General features: G+C 34.7%; 2 protein-coding genes across 5 annotated transcripts; one reads left to right on the top strand and one right to left on the bottom strand.

Moving 5' to 3' along the window:
• Nucleotides 1–10,162: 10,162 nt before the first annotated feature.
• On the top strand, nt 10,163–12,943 carry LOC109162914. Of its 4 annotated transcripts, none has more exons than XR_002051173.1 (3): nt 10,163–10,484; nt 11,393–12,478; nt 12,647–12,943. XR_002051173.1 is itself a non-coding variant. In XM_019311623.1 (3 exons), exon 2 carries the CDS (start codon nt 11,416–11,418, stop codon nt 12,421–12,423), a length of 1,008 nt encoding a protein of 335 aa, XP_019167168.1. In that variant the 5' UTR covers nt 10,163–10,484; nt 11,393–11,415; the 3' UTR covers nt 12,424–12,441; nt 12,647–12,943. The 4 variants fall into 4 exon arrangements, 1 of the variants encoding a protein (XP_019167168.1); XR_002051172.1 differs by having other exon boundaries at nt 10,163–10,370; nt 11,393–12,474; XM_019311623.1 differs by having other exon boundaries at nt 11,393–12,441.
• Nucleotides 12,944–13,803: 860 nt separating this feature from the next.
• On the bottom strand, nt 13,804–21,089 carry LOC109162913 (CMP-sialic acid transporter 4-like). The gene is made up of 16 exons (XM_019311622.1): nt 20,981–21,089; nt 20,467–20,558; nt 20,157–20,214; nt 19,970–20,033; nt 19,765–19,876; nt 19,569–19,648; nt 18,611–18,686; nt 18,411–18,511; nt 17,750–17,821; nt 17,544–17,592; nt 17,391–17,432; nt 16,625–16,746; nt 15,361–15,420; nt 14,779–14,827; nt 14,240–14,334; nt 13,804–14,133 (listed from the first exon to the last, which is right to left on the bottom strand). Exons 2-16 carry the CDS (start codon nt 20,491–20,493, stop codon nt 14,082–14,084), a joined length of 1,059 nt encoding a protein of 352 aa, XP_019167167.1. The 5' UTR covers nt 20,494–20,558; nt 20,981–21,089; the 3' UTR covers nt 13,804–14,081.
• Nucleotides 21,090–23,993: the final 2,904 nt, after the last annotated feature.

A 23,993-nucleotide genomic window follows, 5' to 3' on the forward strand; every position in this document is an offset into this window, starting at 1 on the left:
TAGTTTTGTGTGAGATATTTTTCAATCTTTTTTCGAAAGTATTGTAATGGGTTGTAATAAACTAATTATTGTTGTAACTTATGATGTTGTTTCGCGTGGTTGATCTTCGGTGAGCGTCTTGTTACATAATATAAGATAAACAAAGAGAAAAAGTTAAAATGTAAAATTGAGCAGAAAAATACACGGGCCTTCTCATTCATCGGGTAACATTATACTTCATCATACAACATGTAGGATCTTAAAACTATGGCCATATATTTTAATTATTATAACATTATTATTAATAGAGATTTAAAATTTATTATAATGTGTTTAATAATTGTAATGATTCTTAGTATGTACATAATAATAATAATAATAATAATAATAATAATAATAATAACGTGCATGTTGCCACATCATTTTTGGCAAATTATACTGTGGACAGCAGTCCACAATACATTGTGGTCCAGGCATCAAATATGCACTGCAGTTTCATTTCAACACAACTACAGTATCATTTTGATATAACTACAGTTTTGCTGGACAATATACACTCAAAGAGTTAATCAACGATTTGGTCCCTCAATTATTGTCAAACTGTGAATGCAGTCATTTAATTCCTTAATCATCAATTTAGTCCCCGAAAATAATTGTTTTTAGTCGATTTAGTCCCTCCGGTCGTCTTCCGTCAACAAACCGGCGAGAACTCCAATTTAGCAGGGGCATTTTGGTATTTTCTTGTCTTCAACCCTCTTCTTGGCGAACCGGTCATGATAGATGGTTGCGGTGGAGAAGAAAATGGGGTTGAATGAAAATCCGAGGACTTGACAGTGCTAGCTATCAGGCTAGAAAAGGCGAAAGAGTGTTAGCCTGCAAAACCTGAAGAGGAAACCAGAGAGAAGTAAAGCTGGAAGAAGAAGGAGAAAGAAGACTTGCTACACTGATTCAAAGATGTCCGAATCTGAGAGTTCTCCACCAAATCCATGGCCATGTCCTCACTTGCCCGCTTCTCTCTACCTCTTCCATCTCCTTTCTTCTCGCCAAGGTCCTCACGTTCGTAGCTCTTTCGTCGCGCGGCAGCCTGGGCTATGCGAAGCAGCTCGTCTCCCGAATCCCAAACCCAGGAATTTACTCTTATAATTCCCTCATCAGAGGGTTCTTGGAGTCTCAAACATCATCCCCTGAACCCATTTTCATTTTCAAGAGACTGCTTAGGAAAAATTACCCAAGATCAAATACTATCACCCTCGCCTTTGTTCTCAAGTCTTGTTCGATTTTGATGGCGTTTAGAGAAGGCCAACAGGTTCACAAGCATGTTGTACAGTCTGGGCATGGATCCAGCCCCTTCATTCAGACCTCATTGTTGAATTTCTACGCCAAGTGTGAGGAGATTGAGCTGAGCGAGAAGGTGTTCGATGAAATTCCTGAGAGAAATGTGGTCGCTTGGAGCGCGATGATCAGTGGGTATTCCAGGCTCGGGATGGCCAATCAGGCTTTGGATTCGTTCAGGGAAATGCAGAAGGCCGGCATTTCGCCTGATAGGGTCACACTGGTGAGCACCACTTCTCAAGAAGGGAATTGAGAATGATCTTGAACTTAATACTTCATCTTCCTCTTCATCTTCATCTTCATCTTTCCCTTCTCGGCGATCCTCTGTTGCTTGATTTTCCGGTAAATCCTTCCGCTCCTAATTCTTAGTTGGATCTTTACACCGTAAGTAATTCCTAGAGTTTCCGGCGAAGAAACACCATCGGTTTTCGCTCTCCATGATTCCGGCGATCTGATCAGACCAAGAAGAGGGTTGAAGACAAGAAAAGACCAAAATGCCCCTACTAAATCGGAGTTCTCGCCGGTTTGTTGACGGAAGACGACCGGAGGGACTAAATCGACTAAAAACAATTATTTTCGGGGACTAAATTGATGATTAAGGAATTAAAGGACTACATTCACAGTTTGGCAATAATTGAGGGACCAAATCGTTGATTAACTCTACACTCAAATATATGAAATTGTTATTCAGTTTCATTTATACACTGTAGTTTCATTTCAATTCAATTGCAATTTCATTTGATAACATAATAAAAATAATATGTGAAACAGTATCAGTTTAAATACACTATAGTGTCTCTCGTTTTGGATCATGGTTCACAAAGTTTTATGGACCGCGGTCTACAGTAAAATTGTTGTAATTTTTTCTATTTGTTTCTTTTTCTTTTTCAATCAAATATTTAATGCGACAGTGGGCCACAAGTACCATTTTGCTTCTTGAAAAATACTTTTTTCTTTTTTCTTTTTTTTTTTTGAGAAAAATACTTCTTAAAATAAAGAAATTGATGTCTTTGAAATGGTATTTGCGCTCCTATTTATAGGTTTAGGAAGATAGTTACCTCCCACTAAAAGACTTTGGGCATGGAGCATGCTACATAACTCTTACCAACATGGCAAAAGCGCTGTGGACCACGGTTCAAAACGATGTTGACTATTATGAGTTAGAATAATATATTTTATATATTAGAATAATGTATTTTATGTGTTAAAATAATGTACTTTATGTGTTCGAATAATGAAACTTCTAAGGTAATATAATGTATTTTATGAATTTTTTTTTTGAAATGTATTTTATGAGTTAGAATAATGTACATTATACTTTAGAAGGGAAAATGACACTTGTTCTCCCTCTGTTGTTTGCTTATAGCACATTTTCCCCCTGTGTTATGTATGCAACCACTTTATCCCCCTCAATTATTTCTAAAGTGGCTATTTCTCTCCCTCTCCGTTAAATAAATGTTAGGGCTGTTAAAAATGAGGGTAAAAATGATATTTCACTTTTTTAAATGAATATTTGTTAGCTTCTCCAACAAAAAATTACTCCACTCTGACTAATTACAGCTAGTTTCCTTCCTGGTATTTCACTTCCTTCCATTAGAAATTCATATTTTACTGTATTAATGAAAATGTACTCCATAATCCATTATCATCCGTCGACTTTTGCATCCCCTTTTGCTAAAGATAAAATTTTTTTGAAATGGGTGATTTTGAAATAGACGATAAAAATGAGAGTGCCCTGCTCCCGTAATCTTTACTTTGGTATATGTGCTATCATTTGTTTATTTAGTTTAATAGTTGTTTGTTTATGTTTCCATAGATTTGTGCTATCTTTGCTTATTTGTTTATTTAATTTAATATTATTTGTTTATTTGTTTAGCAAAAGGGGACGCAAAAGTCGACGGATGATAATGAATTATGTAGTACATTTTCATTAATACAGTAAAATATGAATTTCTAATGGAAGGAAGTGAAATACCAGGAATGAAACTATCTGTAATTACATAAGGTGGAGTAATTTTTTATTGGAGAAGCTAACAAATCTTTATTAAAAAAATAAAATAAAATACCATTTTTACCCTCATTTTTAACAGCTCTAACATTTATTTAACGGAGAGGGAGAGAAACAGGGTCGGCCCTGGGCAAGTCTGCCCAGGGCCGCCGCACAGGGCCCCCAAATTTTGGGGGCCCCTAATTTAAAAAAAAAAAATATACTATATATATATATCGCAGCTGCCGAGTGCCGAATACAAAGACCCTAAAAATCTCTAATCTAGCGGCATAGTACGTTCGAACAAGCGAAAAACTAATAACTCAAAGAACACAAAGTCTACCCTAAATCCCCAATCTAGTGGTACTGTGGTAGAGTGCAGTCTATACAGAGAGAGAGAGTGAGAGACTACAAGTCTACTGCCTACAACAATTTGAATTTACCTAGGTAATTGAAACAATTCTAATATTTAATTTGATTTACTGTAGTGCTAGATTAGGAATTTTTTTTTTTTAATTGCTAGATTAGGATTTAGGTAAATTAAATTTGAATATTATCAAATTGAAATTGTATTTTTTGCTTTTTTTTTTTTTTGTATTCTTTGCTGTATTAATTTAATTATTTAAATATTTAATTTTATTGTTGATTTATATTCTTAATTTTTTGTTGTTTGACGTCTTTTAGGCAGCACAATTTAATGAATTGATGCAAAAACGACAGACTCATAGACTCAGCTTGTGTGCTACTGATTCTTCAATTCTTTTTTTTATCATACAAACTCTCAAGTTCTTAAATTCTCTTGATAGGTAATTAAAATTACGTATTGTTTCATAATTCTTGTTTATTGTTTTATTTAGATGACTTAATAATTCTGATTTCAGAATAATATATTCAAGAATTTGTTTCTTGATTAAATATTTATTGATAGAGTTTTTAAATAAATTTTTAATTTTTTCTTAGGATTTTATGTCTTCTAGAAAATATTCATCTGGGTTTGAGAAGCGTAAAAAGAAAAGAAGGATTGAGCAATTAACTCAATCCCAAAAGGGAGCTCTTGAAAAATTCATTACAAAAAAACTCAAATAGATGAGCAAAAAGATGATGCCCAATGAAAAATTGTTAGATGTTAATTTTCATATAGAAGATCAAGATGATTGCGAGATTGAAAAAAAATAAAATAATAGTGTGCACAACAATGATAGGTATCACTGTGACAATGAAAATAATAAGAATGTTGATAGTTGTTTAGATGATTTTGCGTCTAAGTGTGCACGGTTCATGTCACTTTTTAAATGATATTTAAGATGTATTTTTTATACAATATTTATGTTTTGAACTTTTGACACAACTATTATTTATATATAAAAATTACTTGAAAAAAGGGGTCCAAATTAAAATATTGTACCGGGCCCCAATTTTTATTGGAACGGCCCTGGAGAGAAATAGCCACTTTAGAAATAACTGAGGGGATAAAGTGGTTGCATACATAACACATGGGGAAAATGTGCTATAAGCAAATAACTTAGGGGAAAGAAGTGCCATTTTCCCTACTTTAGAATAATATAGTGTACAGTATACTTTAGAATAATGTACATTATATTTTAGAATAATGTCCATTATGCATTAAAATAATATATATTATAAGTCATAAAATATACTCCGTATATTGCAGCGAGTCGCGTGAAAAAAAAATAGTTATCTCTGACCGTAAAACACGGGATGTGAGACACGGCCTATGTAAGCATATATGGCACTGGGACGTGGGAAACCTAACAACATAGTTGCGCAACTGTACTTTGTGCTAGTGTGCAAGGTGGCAACACCCATGCAGAATGTACAACCATGCCCTCTAGGCCTCTACTATTCCATTGCCCTATGAGTTCTTCACTTGCAACCCCTCCCTTACGCCTCCCCCATTAGACCTTCCGATCCGCCTTCAAATCCTTACTTCTAACCTTTGCATCTTATCCTCTAGATTTTGCCCCTTATTTTAATTTCTGCATTTTCTTCTTAGACTATCCTTATTCCTGTAATACTTTCTTTTTCTTTTTTTTTTTTCAAAAATAAATCTCACTTTTACATCATCAAATTTTCAACAATTTTCTCTACAATCTTACAATAATCTCTCACTTCAAAAGTGGTCCTACTTTCATATTATATTATAAATATAATAATAAAATAATATTAAAATAACAAAAAGTAAAAAAAAAGAGTCAAAAGGCTGCCATGCTGGTTTTAGCAAGCTTTCAAGCTACATAGAATAAAAAATTAAAACAAAATAAAAATAAAAAGTCCATATCATCTTACACATCATTTTGTAAGAGGTCCCCTTTCAGAGAATGAAGACAATCTTAACATGTGCCCATCCTCAACCCTTTTACAACCTAATTTTGGGATTCTCTTGTGTTCCTTAGGCCCAGACCTCAAACCCTATCAATTATGTTAAATATTTTTTAAAATTATATCAATAATTTTGCATAAAATATAACAATGTTATTTCAAATTTAGCCACATATGAAATCAAATTAAAAAGAGAAATCAATTGACTTGGTGTCATGGTGTGCTAATGGGTTGGCGTGCCACTATTTTTATACCATTCAATAAACATTTTTTTTTTTAAATTGTTAGTGTTGTTGATGTTAACGTAATTAGTCAAACATAAACCAACGAAATCAACGTGTGATAGGAAGAAAATAATAGAGAGCAAAAAGCTTATTATTATTATTATTATTATTATTATTATTATTATTATTATTATTATTATTATTATTATTATTATTATTATTATTATTACTAGTAATTCACGATGCATCGGAAAAAATATGTTATTATAAATATATAAATAAAAAATAGAAAAACGAAAATATTTTAAATTGTTTAATATAATAATATTTTTGAGCTTCCATTGGTCAAGTATTTATTATTTTTATAGAATACAAAATTACAATTAAAATTAAAATTAAAATTAAAATTTTGTATGGTTAATATAATCTGTAAGAGTTAATTCCAGCAATGGTCTCCTGAGTATGGTGATTTTCCACAATTGGTCCTTGACTTTTAATTTGGACAATTTAACCACCCGACTATTAAAATCTTTCCAATTGTAGTCCTTCCGTTAGATTGGAGTTAAGTGAAAGTTAATTTGAGGGGTAAAAACGTCATTTCCCTGAATTCATCATCATCACCGCACGCTGTTCTGTCACTTCTGTCCAGCACGCAGCGAGGAGAGGGGAAGGCGGCGACGGCGAGGGAATCCAGCGGGTTCTCGACTTTCTTGCCTCTTTCCACTCTCCCGTCTGTCTTCGTTCATGCGTTCCTTCACAAGCGTAGAAACAATTTTCAGTGTTGTTCTCACATCTCTGTAAGGAGAAAATGCATTGGTAACATGCTCCAATGGATAGAAATAACAGAGCCAAGCAACACCAAGGCATAATACGTAGAGGGAAGTAATGTAAATGTTCATATCTGATTTGTTATAACTGCCCCTTTTCCCTCCTTCCTTCTTGTATATATTGGATGTATTCTCTTTGTATGAGTAAGGTTCTGGACATTCTGTTTCAATGAATAACACCACACATCATTGCTTCATTTCGCACCTTCCATAGCTCATTCCATCATGGTATTAGAGCACAGACACAGCACCTATGCCGCCGCACTCTCCGGCGTTGGCAACACTAATCAGGAAGCACAAGCCGCTACTCCAATCACTCAAACTTCGATGCAAGCAGCTTCCGACGCGATTCCGCAGGGGAATCTATCCAGTCAGACGCCAAGTAGCTTCCAAGCGAATTCTATGCAGGGAGGAAGTGGGGTTCATGTAGCACACTTTTCTTTCCTCGCAACATTTAACTTGTTGGGAAACCTATTTCTCTCTCACGATTTGGTAGATCTTATGTCAGATAAAGCTTCAAAGTTTTTCAATGCCTTGACAGGCGTCGCACAGTGGTTTGGCACTCCAAACATTTCAGACATATTCCCAGGTTTTAGGTGGCTAGACTTGCAGAGTTTAAGAAGGAAGGCTGACAGAGATGTGAGAACAACACTGAAAATTGTTTCTACACTTGTGAAGGAACGCATGAACGAAGACACACGGGAGAGTGGAAAGAGGCAAGAAAGTCGAGAACCCGCTGGATTCCCTCGCCGTCGCCGCCTTCCCCTCTCCTCGTTGCGTGCTGGACAGAAGTGACAGAACAGCGTGCGGTGATGATGATGAATTCAGGGAAATGACGTTTTTACCCCTCAAATTAACTTTCACTTAACTCCAATCTAACGGAAGGACTACAATTGGAAAGATTTTAATAGTCGGGTGGTTAAATTGTCCAAATTAAAAGTCGAGGACCAATTGTGGAAAATCACCATACTCAGGGGACCATTGCTGGAATTAACTCTAATCTCTAATTATGTGCATATTCAAATAAACTTATAGAGAGAATTTACATAATTACATTGATTTTCTTAATTGTATTTTATCTATATTATAATTTTCACAATACAAATAATAACTAAGATAATTACATTTGGAAAGCAAATTTCAAATTTTGTATGAGTAAATTTAAACTCTAATTGAACACATTTTTTATATGATTATATAATATATAGCTATTTTATTTTTCAAAAGTACATTTTTTATATGATTATATAATATATAGCTATTTTATTTTTCAAATGTTGTGTTTTTTTTTTTTATTTATAATAAAGGATGTTGTGGCATTAATTGTAACATTAATTACTTCCCAAACCATATAGCTTTATTATAGTTAAGATTATTATTATTATTATTATTATTATTATTATTATTATTATTTGGAGCGAGTAAGCAATTACATAATCTATATTTTGTATATTATTTAACAAAAATTTCTTTGTAATGTTATTATTATTTTTGTAATCAAAGTGTCTACCAGGATAAATCTCGCAACCATACAAGAGAGGTAAGTCTCAACCAAGAGAGTGTTGATTTTTTGTGAAAAGCAAACACAATCTGTTGGCAGTTTAAACTCATATAAAATTGAAAAACTATTGAACTTCTAAAAATAAGCTACAAATGGACGGTCCATATATTGTAGGAGAGATTCACACCAACTCACTCAAATCCATCACTAACCCACACAATGGGCAAGAAAGGCATAATGGGAGATCAAGAGACTGTTGTGATAAAAATTGAACTCATGACATTCAAGTACGACTATACGTGAATCATGTTCCACTTACATGGCCATCTCTCTCGATTTATAATGTTAAATATTTAGCCATTAGATAATTTTTTTTAAACCATTGAGTCACCGTGTTTATATCATTCCAAATGCTCTGTGGGTGTGGGGAACCATTGAGGTTGAGGATTCAACTTTTTGGAAGAACTAATTGCCACGTCAGATTAATCGCACCTGTAAAAGCCTAGTTAATACCAAATTAATCTAACCTACTAAATAGGTTATAAAATTAGGACTCAATTGCACGTTTTCACCAATATTTGAATTTTTTTCTCTTTTAAAATTTGAGGTTCAATTACATTATCTGGTCCATTTAGGAAGCTTATTTGATCTTTTCTCTTTATTTATTGAGATATACATACAAACTATATATATAAGAATAAAATTTCATATAAGATTCAATATTTTTACAAATCATTTTACTAAATTCATTTTTATTTAAGAATTATACACATTAATCTCACGCAACCACAAGTTTTATAGGTAGTAATTATTACAAAATTTAAACGTTTGGAATTTTTTTTTTTTTTAAAAAAATTCTTTTTAGAGTTTTATTTCATAGGGCATCTCCAAGACTATTTATATCCTGCACCAGGACGCGTATTGCATTGTGCGTCTTGACGCAAAACGACATCGTTTCAGATTTTTTTTTAAAAAAATAAAAATTGCTACCTTGTGTTGGCGGTTAATTTTCTTTAAAAAAAAAATTCAAGTTCAAAAATATACATAATTTTATACTAGAATAGACATAATTGTATACATGAAAATACACATACTTTAAAAAAAAAAGATAATACATATAATCTAACATAATACATAAACTTTTAACATAATAAACATCAACTCTTAACATAATACACATAAATTTTCTGTTTCGGATGTACATAATTGTATAAAAAAAATGTACATGATTGTATAAAAAATGTACATAATTGTATAAACAAATACATATAATTGTATAAACAAATAGACATAATCGCGTCAACTCCCTACATAACTTATCAAAACGACGACGTTTTGGGAGGCGCGAGGCTCACAATGCTACGCGCGTCGTGGTGCAGGGTATAACGACTGCATCTCCAATTGTAGTTTTTACGCTTTAGTGTGATTTTAAAAAAAAAAAAACTTCGTTTATGTGGAGGAGAAAGAGTGGGAAGAGAAAAGATTTGGATGCACATTGCAAGCACTTGATTTTTGACAGTAAAATAGACCTCACCACAGTGCAACAACAACTCTATTTTAATGTGTGAGATGCAACACAACGCCCAACTGAACGTGTGCACTACACACCTACAAAAACTACTCTTTCGTTTTTCACATTTATTTGACTTCTTTTTCCTTTCTCTCTCATTTTTTTCTTTCTTAGTTACACCTACAAAAACTACTCAAAATTAGAAATCTTCTTTATTAAAAAAAAAAAAAAAAAAAAAAAAAAAAAAAAAAACTAAAATACTAAAATCCACAACTTTCTCATAAGCACTCCACCACGCAAAGGACTGAGCGCGTGAAGCTTCTGACGGGACTCCCGAACAACGCACAAAACGGCGCCGACTCAATTCCCGACGATTTTAAAATTTTGAAATTCCAAAAAGCACCCCGGCGAGCGAACAGTACGACGCCACGTCAGCAGGCACCCCACATATATATAAACTCCACCACCCACTCAAAGTTGATGTCTTTCCCTTTCTCGGGTCATTCACGAGTCCTCCTTTCAGCTGCCTCAAAGCAGCCTCCAAAGGCTGCTTCCTCGTCTTCTTCTCTCATATTCATCGCCGACCCCTACTAGGGTTTCCAGATTCATCTTATTCATCTTCTCTGCGCCGCCTTTCTGCTCTTGATCGAGACCACCTGCTCGTTATCCGGTAATTCCTGCGATTGGAAACGCCGATTTTCCCCTTTCGTGATTGTCTGATCTTGATTTGTTCTTTGCTTGCTAATCTTTGGAGTCCTGGAGCTCTACTTTGCATCGATTTTTGGTATTTTTTGTTTTTAAAAGTAAGATGTGGAGTTAGGGTTTTTAGCTGATATGGATTGACCTTTGGGTGTTGCGGATTTGGGGGCTCGTGGATGGAATTTGGGGGGTTGGAGCTGATTTACTGAAATCAATGATGTTGAATCTGAAATAGCTTTGGCCTGATTTGGATTTTGCAAAGTTAGGTTTTCTTATTTTCTTTTAGGCTCCATGCTCGGTTTCACAGTTCATGAATAATTGAATCTTAATGTATGCTTGGATTGAGTTTTAAACGTTAGTGATTTTTAGCTCCATGTTTTTGAGTTGAAGTTTGTGATAATTGTATCTATATGTATGCTTGGATTGATGTTTTTCTTTAGGATTATGGAGTTAGATTTTGTAGATTTATGTTTGGTTTCATTTCTGTGAATTGAACTTTGTGAAAAAAGTTATTGAATTGATAAACCAGTAAATATCACTATGGATAGTTGGCAACTTTAACTTTCGTGCTATAGGCTGGGTTCTTTCCATTGCAAGTGAAGCTTTCTTGTGGTCAATGCCTTAATTGCACATTGTTTATTGAACACTAACATAGGTTTCTATACTGTATCAAAATATTGTGTTGGGAATTTATTTATAACAGTAGGCCATTAAGATTGAATTCTGCATTACAATCTTGCAAATAGTAATCTTTGTTCATGCATTTGTTTGACGGGGCTCATGAAAAATCTTAGGGTGGGGGTAGGTTTCTGACTTACTGTTCTTCCACTCATGTATATGAGGCTAGTTTAGTAGATTTTGATGACATTTTGTCTGGCGGGGTTTCATATGCATGGTAAAAATATTTTCTCCTGTTGCTATAGGTTAACATGCGTTTGAAAAAATGCATTTGCATCTGTAATTATTATTCACAGCATGTTTTCTATGTTGCAGTTGTTTGTGATCTTAATCTAAGTATGCCTAAGGAGAGAAGAGATAGATCTGTTTCCTCAGATAGGACTAGAGCATTTCCATACCCATGTAGCTCAAGTCGCTCAAGGCATTCATTGCCATTAGATCATCTAGAAAGTGATAAAAATGTAAAAGAATGGGAAGACGCAAGATGCCCAGTCTGTATGGAGCATCCTCACAATGCCATTCTTCTTGTGTGTTCATCTCATGATAAAGGCTGCCGCCCTTATATGTGTGACACAAGCTACAGGCATTCCAATTGTTTTGACCAGTTTCGTAAATCATTTGAGGAGGCTTCACAAACACCTATTCAGCAAGAGGAGGTGGTTCCAGTGTCAACCTCTCCCGTTGCATCTGCCCCTGTGACATCAGAAACAACACTGCAGGGGGAAATAAGTGAAAGTTCAACTCCCATGCATGATGTGCTTTGTGATAATCATGAAAAGAAAAATATGGTATGCCCTCTTTGCAGAGGGCAGGTCAATGGGTGGATGGTTAATGAATCTGCACGTCATTTCATGAATGCAAAACTAAGAAGCTGCTCTTGCGAGACTTGTGAGTTCAATGGTACATATACAGACTTAAGGAAGCATGCAAGATCTGTTCACCCATTAGTACGGCCAACAGAGGCTGACCCTGAAAGGCAGCGTAACTGGAGGAGGTTGGAGCGACAGAGAGATTTAGGAGATTTGCTGAGTACACTGCATTCTTCTCTTGGAGAAGAGGAAAGTGAAGGCAGCACCTTAACCTTTGATGATGGGGGCTTGCTAACAGTTTTCCTCTTTGTTCGAATTCTCCAACCTAGGAGCAGTCCTAGGAGCAGCAGCTGGTCTGGTTCATCAAGAGCGCGGGGTCAGGTGACTTTTAGGAGACGACCTTCAAGGAGACTTTGGGGTGAGACCTACGATGGGGAAATTGAGTCCAGAGATGATGATAATGAAGATTCTGATGCTGGAACTGCTGCCAGGAGGCATCAAGACAGAATGAGCCGGCAACCAACACCAGAAAACTAGTGTTGCTAGCAAACACGGGTTTGTCTGATGGTTTCGTTGAATATTTATGCTGTAGGTATTCTTTTTAACTAATTATAAACTAGTATTGCCAGCAAACTTGGCTTTGCTCGGTGTCATTGAATATTTAAGCCGTAGGTACCATTCTTTTTTAACTAAGTACACTGTTCCCTTCTACTCCTCCATCCCTTTAGGCTCTAACACGAACTTGTTCTTCCCCTTGCAGGCGGATAAAAACAGGAAAAAGCTAATTCCATTTCTACTCCAGCAGTCCTGCTGAGACCCAAGAGTAGAATAGCGGATTCCTGGTGTTGCAGATTTGGTTTGTAGTGAACCAGAAAGATAATTTATTTTCATTTGTATTTGTACATCTTTTCTTGTAATCTTTCTCTCAAAGTTTCAACCACCTGGTGCTACTAATGTTGAACATTTCCATTTGAATCGATAAATGTGAAAGCAATGTCTTGTTTTGCTTTCAAACAGTACAGAGATATAAACTATGTTTCCTGTCTCAGTCAAAGTTCTCTTCACTAGTGCACACCATTTCTGAGTTTTAGTGATCTAGTGATATCCAGTATTCTTAGATACAGGAGAGCTGAAAAGAGAAAAAATTATTAAAAGAATAACTGAAATCTTCATTGCTTTTTTTTTTCCTCTAAGTTCATCAAGTATTGTATCTCAATAATCTAATTATTGGTAAGCATATTGTTAATACAATTCTTTTTGTTTTTATTTTTTCTCAATGGAATATGAGTTCTCAACTTATCACTGAAAGCAAAATTGAACGTTAATTCTATTATTGAAAGCAAAACTAAATGTTAATTGGTCAATCACTTGAGGCTTTAGCTATCCATTTTTGTTTTTCATTCACTATAAAACATCATTTGAAGAGAGATCATGTTAATTTGTCCCAAAATTATTGCATTCAACTCTATACCAATCCTCTAGATTTATAAAGTATAAAGTTGACTGTTATAATCATTCATATTTATTAAGTTAAGTAAATTAACACACATTCAAAAAGTAAAGTAACACAATTACAAGTTACTCAGATAAAACATATTGTATAAGATTTGATACAACATTAAACTTGAATGGGTGTCCAACAATTAAATTGAATAAAGGCCAAACCCCTTGTGCTCAATTGGCATTTCTGTGACACTCTTTGAGGTAAGGTCACAGGATCGAACCCTAATGATGGGGTATTGAGTCTTTGGGCTACAATTGATAATGTATATTGAACAAATACTACACTGTAATAGAGCCAATAGTATTGAAAAAAAAAAATTGAATACAGATACAATTAGAAAAATGGGGAAAAAAAATAAGCAATTCACTTGGTAGGGCCCATGGATGCATCTTCACATGCCTGATTGTCTCTCATTAATAGTACAACAAACTAAGATGTATCGTATAATAATTCTCGGGGTATAGTAATGAGCCTGTTTAATTCCATGTGCATAATCATTGGATTGCTATTAGCATAATCTTGTCGAAATCATTAAAAAAAAAAATTTCTTGCAGACCGCAACGGTCCATCAAGAAAACGTTCATCTCTGCATCAACAATGAATCTAAACTTTCGAGTAACAATTCTGGAGTTGGGGTGGGGAAAAGAATGAAACAATAGCGGGAAGAGTTGGGTGAAGGAATATTGTACCGCTACCTCTGGAGCTTTCCTGCAGAGTGTAAATACACCGAGACAGATACAACACTGCACACGTACAGAAGTTGGAGCACGTTAGTTATGACGAGAGTCGAGAGGCACATAAACTACATACCGAAGGGTCAAAGATGACATGGCATTTCGTAGGACTTACGTTGATCCAAGAAAGAACGCGAGAGAAAGATGAAATCCGAAAAGGAACACAGATACAACAGCTGTTAGCAGCATTGCAACAGATGTAGCATACACCTACACAGATCAGAGTAAAGATAAATTTCCTGATAACTTCCGATGCTTATACCAATGGACCCTTGATACAGATTCATTTTTAGTATACTGCAGGTTCATTTCAAATATAATACATGTTCATTTCGACTTCATACAGGTTCATTTTTATATGTTGAATATTAGGAAAGTTGTCTTAGTTTCCTATTCTTATTAGTAGTTTCCTAGACTAATTTAGTATCTAGTTTAGTATATATAGAGGTCCATTGAAGTATACAATATATAGAGAGACAATCTATTGTACTCTTTCATTACAATATATTCTCTTGTTCTTTGGTTCTCACATATTTTGCTTCCGCCTAACTGGCGGGTGATGGTTATTCTCCACCCGCCAGACCCATCAATCCCTCAATTTCAACATTATATTAAAATAAATGCGCAGTCAGACAGAAAAATGCTCATCTTTACCTTCACAATATTGTCTGCGTACTTCATTACCATTGATACAGCTATACCACTGTACACAATAACATGTCAATTAGCAACCAAAAAAATACTAATAATAAAACAAAAACAAACAAACAAACAAAATTGGGGCAGTGAAAAAAGCGGCAAAATATTGTGTGGACCATGGTCCACCGTCCACATAGTGTTGTGTGGACCATAACAAAAAGTACATTTTTAATATACTAAAAGTACATTATTCGTGTACTGAATGTACATTATACAAAATAATGTACTTTCAATACTCAAATAATGTACTTTACCTGAATATAATGTACATTTTTAATATACTAAAAAATACATTATTTGTGTACAGAATGTACATTATTTGATAGTATGGTCCACACAGCTGTGTGAACCATGGTCCACACAATAATGATTGAGTGAAAGCGGGGACAGGTGGCACTGGAGATTCACTTATTTTTGACACGTAAAAATATAACAGAAAGTCGTGCATATCATTGTTAACCCAAATCGAAATATGTCCCTTTCAGGTAATTACCCACATTATTAACTAAGATCACCAAGATAAATAATACAAAGTACCTTAGTGCATGGTTGAGAATCATGAGAACTGTAATCAATGAATATCCATGAAAGAAACCCCTGTAGATAATAACTATTAACAGTCGAACTATATGGGACATCATGAAATTAAATATTGCAATTTTAAGGAAGAAGGCGTTCCATAGAAGATGTTTTTGAATTATATAGTTGAAAATGGCATCAGAAAACTACTTAAAAGACATACTAACACTTGTATCAACAACAGCACTAATCAAGTCCTTCCTGCTCCAGGCATTAATAGTTGGACACTTAGACTAAAATAAAGTCGAGGGATAGTTACCAACTTAAGAACTCCTTATCCATATATAGTCTCCAAATTAAGTACATTGTGTCACTGCCCTATGGTTTTAGCCCGTGATTCCATTCTGACCTTATATTAAAGATTAAAAAGGCATGTGAAATCAAACAAAATATTGGGAGGACATTCCTTGGTCTAAGTTTTTCATCAATTTCTGGCAGTCCACTTTAAGTCCTTTTTTATTAGAACATCCACTTTTGGTCCTAGTATTATTGTGGCATGACCATTTTTGGTCCTTTATCAACAAAACGGTTTAAATATCGTTAAATACAAGGGCATTTTGGTCTTCAATTATGAATTTTTTCAAATAAATAAATAAATATAAAAAAATATAGCGGTTCAACCTACTTTGTATAAAAAATATTGAAATGTCTTTGTATTTAACGACATTTCAACGATTTTGTTGATGGATGACAAAAAATGGTCATGCCACAATAATACTAGGACCAAATAAGGATGTTCTTTTTAGTTTTTACCAACGTTCTCTTGGCACGACATGTAGGTGCAAAAGGAAACTAGGAAAGGAAACAAATTCAAATAAAAATCTTTTGTAGTTGTCTAGGGAATATTAGGATTTCTCACCAAGGCTAACAATTATTATGACTAGTATGGGATATAGTGAACTGCTCAGACTTCTGAGATCACATAGCAAATTAGAAAAAATCCTAGTAGATAGAGGGGTGCAGAACTTAATTTCAATTCTTCAATAGTTAACGTCTTTTTCTAGTCCTTTAATGAATACTTTTAGAAAAGTGAAAATTAAAATTGGAAAACAGAAATACGGCCAAAAGTAACCTTGCTTTTAGGTCCTAGGATTCTATGGAATTGGAATACCTAGTGATCCTAGTCATCTATTCCATAGATTGTTAAATATAAAAAACGTGAGCAAAGATGAAACCCATATAGGTAGGAGGAAAGAATAGGCATTTGGGAAGGTAAATTTACTTGTTCACGACTTGATCAAAATCTTGAATGACTATTGCAATGGCATTGAAGATCATCCCAAAGACATATAGCCAGAAGTTTTGAACATTAATATTCCTTGAGGGACGTTTCTTTATTATGGCCTGCACAAAGAAAGAAAATAATAAATAGTAAAATAAATCAAAATAAAGAAGTAAGTTGATTGGCAAGTTTTATTTCTAAATTATATGCTTTTCTTTGCAAGTGCAGTAAGGGCTAACTACATTGGTCGTATAACTCACACTTGGGTCCGTTTGGAAAGCAGGAAAATGACTTCTGGAAAATGTTTTCTAGAAAATGAGTCATTTTTCAGAAAACATTTTCCTTTCGAGTGTTTGGTTGCATTTTGGAAAACTTGGTGTGTTTAGTTTATTTTATGGAAAAATGAGTAGAATTGTATGTTTAAACATTTTGGCGGAAAATGACTTCCCCCAAATTTTGGCGGAAGTCATTTTCCACCAAAATGGCTTCATTTTCCCCAGTCAACGGAAAACATTTTCCGTTGACTGGATCTTCCTGTTGCATCCAAACACTGAAAACTCGGAAAACATTTTCCAGAAGTCATTTTCCGAGTTTCCAAACGCACCCACTAAAACAGGCACAAATGCACAATAACTTTGGAGCAATAATGATGGAGAAAATACCCAATTACCCGTACATTCGAATAATTTCTCTGCTCATGATGACATATTTGAAGTATCCTTAGAACCAAATGTTTAAAACAATATATAATGCTAAAAAAGTATACCTCTGTATAAACTCCAGCAAAACCACTCAGAAGGGCCATGATCTGAAAAGGTGATCCAGAAGGTTATAAAAAGTATCATTAAATTAGGAAACTCAATTTCTCCAACTTATATGATTATATTATGTCTTATGTCTTGAAACTTTAGCAACTTACAATAGCCATAATCCAACCTTGAAAAGGAGTCTGGAGAACATGATCAGAACTGCATGTAGAATGTAATTCAGTTAGGATTATGCATAGTGTGAGCTATAACGAAAGTCAGTAAAGCCATATCAGTAATTTAAAAATAAAAAACTTTTCCTTCTTTGAAACAGCAATACTAAATAGTATTCACATTTGTCTATAGTGGCAAACCTCACCTAGGATTAAGTTGTGCAGTGGTGCATCCTGCACAAAGTAAAACGAAGGCTGCCCATTGAATCTCGCTTAACCTGTATGAAAAAGTGAGTAAAATACCACATAGATATACTCGGTAGTCTAAAGAATTTGAGTCATACATAACAATCTTTAAGAAAAGTGTCGTTTATAAAACCACAAAACAATTAAGTGAAGCACATAGAAAGAAAAATCAAAAATGATTTCTTATAATCTTATATACACAATTTCAGTGAACCATAAGACAGTAATAATGCCTGTTAAAAGCATGTTAGAGAGGTCGGGAGTTCGAACCCCCTCTCTTATGGAAAAACCAATCTGACCAGCACTTTGCCCCTTAATTGGGCCGGCCCGGTGCAAATGGGGATTAGTCTGAGCATGGTACGGGCTTAAAGGTGCCTCCTACAGTTAGGGCCTGCTCAGGACACCTCATGGTCTGAACAAAAAAATGGAGAGAATCTTGTCTCTTACAGCCTTAAGTAATGAGGGGCTGAAACTAAAAATTTATTTTAATTTTTAAGTAAGCGCCATGAAAAGCACCAAGGGGCTACCAGCCTACCATCCAGTTTGCAAAGAATATGCAGCAAAGAATCAAATAGCACATGAAACAGAATTATTATTCCAGTAAGTGGTGAAAGGGCTTACTTCCTTTTAAGAATAATTCGGTACAAAATACCAGTGCTGATAATGTTCAAGTTCTTTAGTATCTGATATCCAGGAGCATCCACATATGCAAATATGTAATACTGTGACACACCAACAATTTTAATCAGAAATTATACAACAGAAATCAAAATGTTGGAATAATAATAAAAATATTTATTACAGAAAATTTCAAAACCAACCTGCAGTAAATTCTTGACGAGGTACAGTGCAGCGGGAATTGGAAAAACACTAACTTCATCATATGTGGTGCTTAACCTAAATATAGCAACCGAAAAAATAACAAAGAGAAGTGTTTAATCTCAAACAAAATTGGAAAATGGATTGTATAGAAGATTTAATAATAAAAATTCATATTTGTAAATATTTTGGCTAGGTGTAAGAACCAATAAGTAGTCAACTAAGGAAATCTTCCAATATTTAAACCAACAACTTTGGGAGCAAATAACCATCAAGTCATTTAACGAAAAGAATCAAACTTGCTTTCATAATAACCATCAACCATTAGAAATGTAAGTTTTGACAGCAACAATTTACATGAACAAAAGAACCAGAAAGCTATCCAAAGCTTTATGCCTGGAATGTCATACTAATTGCTGATCATCTGTCAGTTGAGTTTAACATACTCTGAGCTCTGAAGGGTGGCAAAATATATTTTCTCCAAACTATTCTGTTTAATATGCTTTCAAGTAAAATCATATTTTTACATATACATGTCCATCAAAAACCTTTTATCCTGCTAAAGTGTCCAAATATGACTCTCTGCTTTTTCTAACTTCTTATTCAAATTAATTATGTTTCACAGAAATCATGGGAAAGAAACTCTTCAATGCAGAAATTTACAACTGAACAATCATAAAACACAAAAGGCAAATATAAATAATGTGAGACTTTGCCGAAAACATAAATACGTGAAAATATAAATAACACCAACTATGCAGTTCTGAGTTTTTATTTTATTTTTTCAACAAAGAAAAGTCAAATTAAAGAAAAACACCAGTGTAAAACGAAAAAAGAAAAGTATATAAAAAATTAGCAGTGTGTATGCAGTGAGGTTTGTTTGCTCATTCAGCAAATGCTGTGTAAACGAGTTAGTAAAGAATATTTTAAAATAATAAATAAAAATATGAATATAAAAACCTGTTATCATCAGTGACACCATCTTTTCTCCAGATTCTCATTAAAGCTACAAGTGATAGTGCACACTTCAAAGCCTCTACCTAATCAAAAAGAAAGAAGGAGGTCAAGCCTAACATATATTTCACAACAACCATCCATCATCAGAGTTCCGAACTCCATAATCCACAACTAGCACAAAGGTGAAAGGTTCACTAACCAAAAAATTTGCAGTTGTAACACTGTACTCATACTTCCCTGCTCTCTTCGACCAGACAATGAGTATTGCTTGAGAACTTGTCAGCACAGTCAATGCAAGTGTGACTATTGACCTAATTCAACAAAAATGGAAACAAACAGTGTATTGCACCAAATAGTTTAGGGAAAGTATGCTCAGAAAAAAGGAACAAAGCTCTATTTCTTACTTGCGCTTCCACTTAGATCGGTCACCTGAGCCGGCCCCCAATATGGCCACATTATTAATGGAACCTGCAAAATCAAGACCAAATACTAACATTGAGCCAAATAATCAACAAGAAGAGATTAATCACCCTCACGGAGGACTTGCCATGACATCCAATTATTAATTATTAACATAAAAATATGCCCAACCTGAAACAGCTTTCCCGTGTGAGCTCTCAATATCATCATCAACTGCCTCATTTTTGTCCTAGCAGAGTTGTGCATGGAAATGGGAAAAATTAATTATGATAATGAGTACTTCCACTTTAGGTTTCTTATAAATCATAGGAGTAATTAACTAAGTGAGATTAATTGTTGAACTTCTAAATAAAATAAATAAAAAGTGGAACGAATAATCAGTGAAAAAAAAACAAAAATTCTAGCAGCAAAAATTGAGGGATAGAAATCAGGAAAAGAATTGAAATGAGTTGAAAACAGAAGAAGAAAAAAAATATTTAACCTGATCTTTAATTCTCCTGTACTCCATTGATGAATGCTGGAAAAATCTTCAAACGTCTCACTCTTTTTTAACCAACTAGTCGAAAGCATGCACTGTGCACAAATGCATTCAAATTCACAATTACACTATCGGAGGTGAATGGGGGAAAACATATAAGAGATGCAGGGGAAATAACGGGAAGAAGAACCAAAAAAGATTTAGCTAGGTCCATATTCTAGTATCATAACACAATTCTGTCAGATCTCGCTGTCAATTGAGAAAGCAATTAGGCAATATCCTTGAAATTCTTAGAAGGGGGCAAAATACCCTGAATTTGAACTCACAACCTTCAAGAATCAATTTTTAACCAAGAATTCAAATACCCATACACAAATGAAGAAATGAAGAAGAGAAATCCGAAATGCAGAGAGTCACAAATAAATTTTGACAAATCTAATAAGAAACTTCCATACAATGTTCAGGATTTATGGAACTTAGGAATTTAGGGTTAAGGATTTGATCATTCGAACCGAACCTGGGGAGTTGCTGCTTCACGACGGCCGACTCATTAGTAAGGCGCTGCTACTGCTTGGTGAAGAATGAAGAGTGGAGTTTGCTTGCAGATTGCTGAAACAAGTATTAAACAATTTATCCACAATCTATTAAATTGAATTATATATTTATATTCTTTCATTTGTACCTTTTTTTTTTTTTTTTTTTTAATCACTATCTAATAGTGAGTATTAAGATTGTTTACTTTATAAAGAATAATATTTAAATGAAATAAGAGTCAAATAAGTAATCGAATTATATGTAAAATGGCAATTAGATCATTCAAACTAAAAAACTTAATTTTTAAAAAATTAATCGTCACGCCAACCTACAATCCAAGGACAAATTATATCGTGCACCGCGGTGCATAATTGATTATGCACCGCGCATCAAAACGACGTTGTTTTGTTAAATGAAAATAAACGGCATTCGTTTTTCGCTGTTCCGCACCCTTCCGCAAAAAGTAACTCTGTTATTCAGTTTCATTTCGTATACACTGCAGTTTCAGTTGAACACAACTACAGTTTCATTTTGATATAACTACAATTTTATTCGATATTTATAGACTCAAATATGTGAAAATGTTATTTAATTTTATTTTATATACACTATAGTTTTATTAAAACACAACTACATGATCATTTTGATATAATTACAGCTTCATTATACAACATACACTCAAATATGTGAAATGTTATTCAGTTTCATTTTATATACACTGCAGTTTCATTTCACCACAACTACAGTATCATTTTGATATAACTGCAGTGTCGGTTTAGATATATTGTAATGTCAGTTGGTGTTTAATACACCAAACAAGTGGACTCCGTTAACGGTAACGGCGGGCCGTTTCTTTACTTAAAGAAACGGCGCCGTTTTTTACCGCGGTGCATGTGCACCGCGATCTATGATATAACGACTGCAATCCAAGAGTACAAGTCATTTTCAGTTTAATTGCACAATTGTGGATTATTCAAGCACTCCAATTTTAATTGCACAATTGTGGATTATTCAAGCACTCCAATTGCATTTTCAAGTGTAATTCGTTGCTTATTTAACCATTTTTTCTATTTAAATTCTTTTATAGTTTTCCTTCCATCGTATGAAATATTTTTTTTCCGTTTCAAAATATATTGTATTTATAGTAAAAGAGGGGTCGTAAAACTTGTCATGCCCACAAAAGGCGAAATTCCTCACCCCCAGAACTCCCACACCCCGACTTCTTAGGATTGTAGAAAATGTTTATAAAACTTATTTTGATTGGTTGATAGTAATGATTATATACCATTTTTTTTATTGGATAGAGTTTTTAAAATTTTTTGAGAAGATCAAAATATTATTTATTATTTTGAAAATAAAATATTATTTATTTAATCATAATATGATTGATGAATATATTATACTTGCCTAAGTTTTTAAGCCCAAGGCAAAACATGCGGATTGAGGACCAACCATGGGATCAACCGTGTTGGGAGGTTAGGTCGACTAGGCATGAGCTCATAATATGTACCAAGGAGACTTAAGGTCAGTAAAAGGTTACTTAAAAGAAATGGAGGTCAAAGTCATTTTTCTATCTCGTAGTAGATCATGATATACAAAGCGGGAAGCTGTAAAGATGTTGCGTGAAAGTTGTTAGGAAGGTTATCATAAATGATTATTGTTTAGTTTGGGACACACTTGGTCCTATTCTAACACTTCTCTTGTAATAGTAATACATGAACACTTTAATAGCAATCAACAAATATTCTTGTCATATCTTTACATTATTTTGTTTTTATTCTTTATTTGGAATCGGTTAATACAGATGAAGGTTGAAGTTCAAATTCAAATTGTAACAGGATAATACAGAGATACAAATACCAAACACAATTAGCATAACTATTCCTATACAATAGGTAACTCAGGTAAAGTCACGTTTGACTACAACAACTTCTAATTTATTATATTCTATATTCTAATATATCTCACATACCCCCTCAAACACAAGGTTGGAGGGGACAACATTGAGCTTGCTTCGAAGAGTTGCGTAGCGGGCTGCTGGTAATGGCTTCGTGAAGACATCGGCCAACTGATCCTTCATAGATACAAAATTGACTTTGAGATCACCGGATGCAACCTTATCCCGGACGAAGTGGTAGTCAATTTCCACATGTTTAGTTCTAGCATGAAAGACGGGGTTGGCGCACATGTAAGTGGCACCAAGGTTGTCACACCAAAGTGTTGCAGGACACCTAGAATGAAGGCTGAGCTCGCGTAGTAGCGACACAATCCATGTTACTTCAGCGGAAACATCGGCTAGTCCCTTATACTCGGCTTCAGTTGAAGAATGAGCAACCGTGCGTTGCTTTTGGGATACCCAAGAAACCAAGTTCGAACCAATAAACACTACGTACCCGCTAGTGGATTTCCGGTCCACCGGACACCTGGCCCAGTCCGAGTCTGAATAGGCATGTATGTCACAGGAAGAAGAGGGTGATACGCGCAGACCATACGTTACCGTACCTTTTACATAGCGGAGAACACGTTTAAGTAGCCCCCAGTGCTCCTGAGTAGGAGCATGCATAAACTGGCACAAACGATTGGCCGCGTAGGACAGATCTGGTCGCGTGATAGTCAAGTACTGCAACGCACTAGCCTAGCGGCGATACTGCGTGGGATTATCAAACAGCTCGGTGGACGAGGAGACGTTAGTCTTAGACACAGCAAAACCTGTAGAAAGCAAAAAATCGTGAAGTCGTTTGAACTAGGCTCGGGGTGCCTGTTTCAACCCATACAGAGAACGCTGGAGGTGACACACGTGATCCGGGTGACCTGGATCTTCATATCCTGGTGGCTGCCGCATGAAGACGGTTTCAGCCAGACGCCCATTAAGAAAGGAGTTGTGGACATCGAGTTGACGTAAAGTCCATGCCTGTGAAATTGCAAAGGAAAACAACATGCGAACCGTAGTTGGTTTGACTACGGGACTGAACGTATCGAAGAAATCTTCCCCCACT

The sequence above is a fragment of the Ipomoea nil genome, unplaced genomic scaffold, assembly GCF_001879475.1.
Source record: "Ipomoea nil cultivar Tokyo-kokei standard unplaced genomic scaffold, Asagao_1.1 scaffold2963, whole genome shotgun sequence".
In the NCBI taxonomy this organism is placed as follows: Eukaryota; Viridiplantae; Streptophyta; class Magnoliopsida; order Solanales; family Convolvulaceae; genus Ipomoea; species Ipomoea nil.

What these genes read in the sequence shown, in the direction of transcription:
- LOC109162914 (XM_019311623.1), top strand. Translation starts at nt 11,416, where the DNA reads ATGCCTAAGGAGAGAAGAGATAGATCTGTTTCCTCAGATAGGACTAGA.
- LOC109162913 (XM_019311622.1), bottom strand. Translation starts at nt 20,493, where the DNA reads ATGGAGTACAGGAGAATTAAAGATCAG. An exon ending in TCGTCAAGAATTTACTGCAG is followed by an intron (nt 18,512 to 18,610) that starts GTTGGTTTTGAA and finishes GGTGTGTCACAG; the next exon opens with TATTACATATTTGCATATGT. An exon ending in GCGTTCTTTCTTGGATCAAC is followed by an intron (nt 14,134 to 14,239) that starts GTAAGTCCTACG and finishes GTACGTGTGCAG; the next exon opens with TGTTGTATCTGTCTCGGTGT.